Raw genomic sequence first — 7,579 nt, 5'->3', positions numbered from 1 at the left:
GGAACCGAGCAGGAGCTGCAGCTGGGAGCAGCGCACAACGACCGAGGCTCGCACCCCGCCGCCCAGGGATCCAGCCGCTCCGGGCCAGTCCCGCGAGACCACAGCGAACTTCCAGGGATGCCCTCAAACTCCAGGTGAGCCCCGAAGGGGCGGGGCCGAGCGGAGACGGCGTCGCCGGGCGCTCGCCCCGCCGGCATCTCAGTTCTCGCGATCTTTCCGGAGCCGCCCCTCCACCGAGAGTCGGAGCGCGCGTGCCGGCTGGAGGCCCGGGAGGGCGGGGACTGAGTGACCGGGAGAAGCCCCTGGTGCCTGCTCTACGGAAGCCCGCGAGGGAGGGTGGTGACCGCCGTCCCGTCCTGTCGTCCCGATGCCCAGCGCCAGCGCCAGCCGCAAGAGTCAGGAGAAGCCGCGGGAGATCATGGACGCGGCGGAAGTGGGTGTCCTCCTTCCCCGGGCCTGGGAGAAGAGACCCCTGGGCCGCAACGCGCTGAGGGAGGGAGGGGGGAGGCGGGTGAGCAGGGGCGCGGCCTGCGGCGACACGGCCCCGGGCTTGCGGGCCGCGGGGCCTGGGGCTGGGGTGCCCGGCGGCCTCCCTGGGCGTCCGGGGCCCTCGCGAGCCGCTCGGGACCGCGGTTCTCACAGGGGCGCTCGGGAGGCCTGGCGCGCCCCGGGGCGGGTGGCCGTGCGGCGCCCGCGGCCCCGGAAGTAGGAGCGCCGGCCTCACGCTTGCGCCTCCCGGTGAGGCACGGCCTCCGCGTCCTCCGCCCTTGCGCCTCGCCCCTGGTCGCTAGCCATCGATTTTATTTTTTCTTTTCTTCTTATTTTTTTAAAGCGGCTCTCGTGTTCCTCATGTTTTTTGCAAGTAATGACGGGACTTGGTTAAAAAAACGGTCTGCCGGTAGGTTTGAGGACCATGCACCACGTGACAGCCTTAGAGCCCGCTCGCCACGTTCGCGGTCTCCCTTCTCGCGATCCCCGGGAGCTCAGGGGGGCGAGTTTGCAGGGCAAGCATCTGAGGTGAAGTGATGGCAGAATCCTGCCGGTCATTCGTAATAACCACCCCTTCGGGCGCCTTCGGTGCTCTTCGGGAATGAACGTTTGAAGCCGCCCTGCCGCAACGTGTGTCCTGCAGGATAGCCCAGGCCTTCATCCCTACCCGGCTCTTAACCGCCCCTCCCCCTCCTTGAGAAATTACAGATTTGTGATAAGCTGCGTAAGGAATGGGTCATCGTAATAATATTGGGTGGAATGAAAAGCTGCTGAAATGTGAACAGTACTGATAAGTGACCCTGTATTCCACACGTTGTGATCGATTTATGCTGGCCTCGTGCTGCATTGTGTGATCGTCTCTCTCCCCACGAAGGCTGGGTGATCTTGGTCTTTCGATGTGTTTTTTATTTGAAAAAAAAAATGTTCAGTATGCACCTTAACACGTCTGGTTTATTTCCGTGTGAACACAAACTCCACTATCTGCCAGATCTAAAGGAGAGGATGCCACGCAAATAGCTACGGAGCGACCGAAACTAACTGCTTCGTGTATGTCTTACGTTACCTTGTAAAATCGAAGGAAATTCTTTTTGCTCGCTCTTGATCTGATTGGTTAATTAAACTGTGCTCCCTTGCAGATAGCATAGGTCTAGATAGAAGGTCGACGTAATGGTGGGACTGTGTCGTTTTATAGCTAGAAGAATCTTAAGATACCACTTTAGAAGTAAAGCGAGATTAAAATAAAAAGGCCACTTACCTATTCTGTCAGTAGAGTTTGTTGTTAATCGTCTGCACCGTAGAGATCTCCTGTTTCCTGTTCCCTGACTTTAAAATGTAACAAGAAATTAGTGTGCATTTCCAACTGCCTGCAGCCCTGTATACTGAAGGTAGTTTTAGAAACAGGAAGCTGGTGAATATTTTTTTGCCTTTTTTACAAAGTTTGTAGTAGCTTATATCCAACATCTCCGATGTCTAAATACTGAGGACATCTGGTGCTCAGAGAGCTTACACAGAAATGTTGGTTCTCTTTGAACATCTCTTCCTGTAATAGGAAGTTAATAAAACTGTGGTATTTCATCCTACTCCCTTCATAAAGGAAATTTATATCCCTGCTTTGAAGTCATTTAGTGTCCTTTTTTTGCAGAAGGTACTTAAGATGTATACGTGAAAATTTTATCTTTGAGTGCTGTTGTGTATGGTCTATCCATCCAGGAATGATGATCCTCAAAACAAATTAACCAGAAACTTTTTCATATATAGGTAAATGATCCGGCAGATTTCCACACTTTACAACTCCTGGCTCTCTAAATTCCGGAAAGTTAAAATGAATTCATTTTTATATTGTTGTTTGTAGGTATGTGTATACTGCGTTATTCGTGTTTAAAAAGTTGTAATCCAAGACCATTTTCTTGTAGGATTATGCTAAAGAAAGATACGGAGTATCTTCAATGATACAGTCACAAGACAAACCAGGTTAGTAGCTATATGATAATACAGCCTTTTTTTTTTTTTTCTTTGTAATTCCAGGAAACCCTTCATGAAGTTAAGTAAGTTTGGCATATCTCTGAAGGCGTAACTCTGAAAGGTTAAGTGATTAATCCAGGCAGGCGCCGTAACTCTGCATAATCATGGTCAGTCTAGGGCTACCAATCTTGAAAGAGAAGAAGAATATGTTAGAGTTTACTTTAAATGGTAAATCATATTTAAAAAGATGAGGTAAAAGATTTAAAATTTATCTCTAGCCTAGGAGACAAGAATGGTTAATATTAACTGCTTTCGTTATAAGCAACCTTCTTGTGTGTTTTATGAAGCCATCTCCTTTCCTTTTCCCCCTTGACTCTGTTATATTTATTTAAAATTTACTTGTCACATGCTATTTCTCTCAGATCTGTACGTTTTCTATTTCTAATTATTTCTTCCTTTTGTTTGTATTTTTATATGTATGTATGGAGTTTCAGCAGATTTATCTTACTCTCAGCTATTTAACACTTTTCCTTTGGTAGACACCCCAGATCCTTCAATCTTTGGTACAATTGCAGACCTTTAAGTTCTGGCTCATTGGAAGTACTAAATACATCTCCCTCCCTCCCTCCTTCCTTCCAAGCCTACCTGTGAATTTTATGCTTTGAAAATAAACCTCCAGGTCAGTTTTATTGTACTTTTCGAATTTGATTTATTGCATTGCCGCAATATCACTTATTTCCCAACTTTCTTGGAAAAATGTACAATATAAGACCAAAATGGTTTGCTAAAAATAAACTACTTCCAAAAGCAAAGAGGGTGGAGTGAAATAATTTAGTATAAAGTGGAATATAAACTGTATAGTATAGAAGAGGACATTCGTCTGCCAGGACAAGCAGGAGGGGTGATTTGAGACTTTTTTCCAGCTTTAGTATCCTGAATTGGACTTCCTTGAACTATGACAAAGAAGCGCACTGGAGTGTTGATCTCTTAACATGAGCCCCAGTCACTTGCCTTACTATTCCCATTTGGCTGGCAAAGCCAGACTAGTGTCTTCCACTTACAATTTTATTCTCACAAAGGGGAAAAATAACTATATATGTCACCTAATTAAAGTATTAGAAAAATTCTGCCCTTGGTTTATCTCTGCTAAAATCCTAATAGTTGAACGTGAAGTTTGCTTCCTATGTGCTTCGAATTCTCCAAATTCCTTTGTTCTAATACTAGTGACTTACAAGTATGGAAGAGGAGGCACCTGTGTGGCTCAGTTGGTTAAGCATCAAGCTCATGTCAGGAACCCAGGATACTGGGATCAAGCCCTGCATCGGGCTCCCTGCTTCCTTTTCCATCTGCCTCTCCCTTGGCTCATGTTCCCACTTGCTCTCTATGAATAAATAAATTTATTTATAAATTTATAAATAATAAATAAATAAAATCTTAAACCACACAAAAAATATGGAAGAGGCAATAGATTTTCAAACTAAAACCCTGCTGGCCCTGATCATTGTCTCAGCCAGTCATACTGGTGAGAGTGTGACATGCGCCTCAAGTATGTATGGATGTGAAGGTTGAGAATCCCTATGCTAATTAGTTGGAATGCCACACAAAAGAAAGAATGATACTTTTTGCTTTCAAAAGCACTATTAAGGGGCAGCCCCGGTGAGCGCTGCTTTCAGCCCAGGGCGTGATCCGTGCCAGGATCGAGTCCTACATCAGGTTTCCTGCATGGAGCCTGCTTCTCCCTCTGCCTGTGTCTCTGTCTCTTTATCTCTGTGTGTGTGTGTGTGTCTCATGGATAAATAAAATCTTAAAAAAAAAAAAACAACACTATTAAAATAGGGTCGCCTGGGGGGCTCAGTGGTTGAGCATCTGCCTTTGGCTCAGGGTGTAATCCTGGAGTACTGGGATCAAGTCCTGCATTGGGCTCCCCGCAGGGAACTTGCTTTCCCTCTGCCTCTGTCTCTCTTCATGAATAAATAAATAAAATCTTTTTGAAAAAAATTATTATTAAAATTAATCATGCTGTTTATTTACAAGCTTATTCTTTCAGATTTACGTTACTCTGGTTTGGTTTGGTTTTGACTGACTAGTTAATAAGTCATTTGCTTTTTTAATCTTGGCATTTTCAAATTTGTCTTTTAAAATTTTTTGCTGCTTTGTCTGTCTTTTCTCTTTCACACTTTCTTTTGCCTGAGTTTACACAGCAGATTTGGAAGTTTGTTTAATTCATAAGATCTGTTGGCAATGTTTTGCAGAAATTTTCTTGTGATACCTCATGGCTTAAAAATTCCCCATTCTCTCTCTTTGTTTCTGGCAATGAGATCTATGGCTTTCTGTAAATCAAATTCTCTCTAAGCTGCGTCTTTGCTTCAAGAGACAAGTCATAAATACATTTAGCAAAGTAGGTAAAATAAATTTATAATTTGATTATATTATAATATCCTCCCAAAAGTATTTTTAATAATGTAACTAGGTTTTGCTGCATGCGATATTGACAGATTTGGTTACAGTTAGGCAATGTAACTCTTGAGGATAGAGAGCTTTTATTACTTTTAATGTTATGATGTCATCTATTACTGTTTTTAATTAATACTAAAAATTTTTCTTTGAAGTTACTGTATAATTAAAATAATAAAATGATTTCTGGATCATGATTGCCCTATTACTATCTTGACATAATAGTTGTTTTTTCCACAGTTTTCCTGTTTTGGGGACTCTGAATATAGCATTTTGTAATAGGAAACCCAAGTATGAGATATTATACAGCATGATTGAATCTAGAGGCTCAAGCAGCATCTGCAGTTTCTGTCTTTACTTTTTGGCTCTGTTTCCTTTAGGTTATTGGCCTTATCCTCTCATCCTACCATCTCAGGTACTGGGAAAGGTAGTGGCTGCAGCCTAGGCCTACACCATCTCAGCTCAGGAACCCCAGGAAAGAGAGTTTCATTTCCATGTGTTTATAATAAGTCCCACAGAAGGATTTGATTAGCTCATTTTGAGTAACATGCCTCCTCTGGATCATTCTCTGTGTCCTGGTACTGTGACTCTCCAGGCCTTACAGAAGAGCGTCCCGTGTGGTTGACTTACATACTATGGCAGGCAAGGGGAAATACCATGTCCCTTAGGCAAAGGCAGGTGAAGACAGGCTGTATTTGGCTCTATAAGTTATTGAAATGTTCAAGAGATTTGCATTTTGGAACTATCTCTTTGACTCCGATGTAGAGTGAATTAGGGGATCAGGGGAATGCCAGTTTTAAGGCTGTTGCTGCAGTTTAGGCAAAATAAATGGTACTTTGGTTTGAGATGGTAGCAATGAAGATGAAAGAGAATTGGATAGATTTTAGAGATATACTTAGTGTAATTCATAAACCTTAAAGCAAATTGTATATGGAGAATGATAGGAAAGAATATGTCAGAGATTGAAGATTACTTGAGATAATAACAAGTACTTATGCTAGCTGTTAAACCAAAATGATTATGACTTTGTACATTCTGAATTAGAAAATTGTTTCACTTATTTACTGCAGATCGAGTTTTGGTTCGAGTTAGTGACTTGACAGTGCACAAAGCTGATGAAGTTGTTTGGGTGCGTGCAAGGGTTCATACAAGTAGAGCTAAAGGTAAGATTGATTTAATGATTACAGCCCTTTTGATAAGGACTCTGATTTTTTTGTTTTGCAGATTCCTCACAAATCAAAATAAATCTTTAAAAACAAAGCAAAAACATCTGTTTTCTTTCTTGAATTACTGTGAAGCATTAGTTAATTAAGCATGGTTAATTACTTTTAGATTCTTGCAAGATATCCTTGGGATGCCTGAATAACTCAGTCATTTAAGCTGACTCTTGACTCAGCTCAAGTAATGATCTCAAGGTCGTGAGTTCAAATCCCAGGTTGGACTTCACCCTGGGTGTAGAGCCTATTTAGAAAAAGAAAAAAAGGCATCCTTAAAAATAATTTGACCTTAAAGACTCAGATTAAATCTAACATTTTAAGTAAGGTACTTTTCTAGCATCTCTCAAAGGTTCAATTTATTTATTTATTGAGTGATTGATTGATTGATTGATTGAGTTGGGGAAGAAGAAGAGAGAGAATCCCAAACAAGCTCCACACCCAGGGTGGAGCCCAACACAGGGCTCTATCTCACAACCCCAAGCCACCCAGGGACCCCAAAAGTTTAATTCTTTTAAGTGAAGAGTATATTTGAAAAGCTTTTCATATTTGATATTCTTATATTTGTCATATTTAGATAGCCAGATAGGTGATAGAGAAATAAGGCTAAGATCAAGTTGTCCGATACAGTGGCCACTGGCTACATTTAACTATTTAAATTTGGGCAACCTGGGTGGCTCAGCGGTTTAGCACTCCCTTCAGCTCAGGTCGCAATCCTGGAGACCCAGGATCAAGTCCCACGTCGGGCTCCCGGCATGGAGCCTGCTTCTCCCTCTGCCTGTGTCCCTGCCTCTTTCTCTCTGTCTCTCATGAATAAATAAATAAAATCTTTTAAAAATAAAAAAAATAAAATAACTATTTCAATTTAATTCAGTAGTTCAGATGTCACTAGCTGTATTTTGAGTGCTTAATAGCTGCAATGGCTAGTGGCTCCCAAGTACAGCAAAAATACAGAATATTTTTGTTACTGTAGAAAACTATGTCAGACAGTACTAAGAATTTAGCATTAACAACAAAGAAAAAAGGTTGGGGTAGTTTAGACAGACCTGTTCCTTCTAGAAAATTGTCCTAGCCTAGTGTTCAGAATTGTCTAAACATATTAATGACACTTAACATTAGTTTATAATTTTATACTTTCACACACTTTTTTGAAACATTTGATCATCCCTACAAATTTGTGAAGTAAGCAGAACAGGCTTTGTTATTCTACTTTGTAATCAGAATACTAAGACTTCAAATGGTAAAGCCACTCACCCAAGTTCTCATGGTAATTGGTATGTAGAATATGAACAGAATGTGGTAGTTTTCTAAGGCACTTAATATCCCCAGCAAAGCTAGTTAGCTGGTTACTTCTGTGATATCTAATGTATTCTATGTTACATTATTTCTTACTTTAAGATGTTTTATTAGAGAGTTAATGTAGGCCCATCACTTTTAAAATTCTAACATTTTATATATAT

General features: G+C 41.8%; 1 protein-coding gene across 2 annotated transcripts in view; it reads left to right on the top strand.

The window, feature by feature from the left end:
• The first annotated feature begins 234 nt into the window (after positions 1-234).
• The window catches only part of DARS1 (aspartyl-tRNA synthetase 1), a 61,240-nt gene continuing 53,895 nt past the window's right edge, over positions 235-7,579 (top strand). The window contains exons 1-3 of one of the 2 annotated variants that reach the window (XM_041739717.1): positions 235-433; positions 2,403-2,460; positions 5,976-6,068. In XM_041739717.1, the coding sequence (XP_041595651.1) occupies positions 368-433; positions 2,403-2,460; positions 5,976-6,068 (217 nt within the window). In that variant the 5' untranslated portion in view covers positions 235-367. Of the gene's footprint in view, positions 434-525; positions 899-2,402; positions 2,461-5,975; positions 6,069-7,579 lie in introns of those variants that run through there. The other variant, XM_041739718.1, reaches the window with a different exon arrangement.

The sequence above is a fragment of the Vulpes lagopus genome, chromosome 24 (genome assembly GCF_018345385.1).
Source record: "Vulpes lagopus strain Blue_001 chromosome 24, ASM1834538v1, whole genome shotgun sequence".
NCBI classification, from domain to species: domain Eukaryota; kingdom Metazoa; phylum Chordata; class Mammalia; order Carnivora; family Canidae; genus Vulpes; species Vulpes lagopus.
This window is presented reverse-complemented; position numbering and strand designations above follow the sequence as displayed.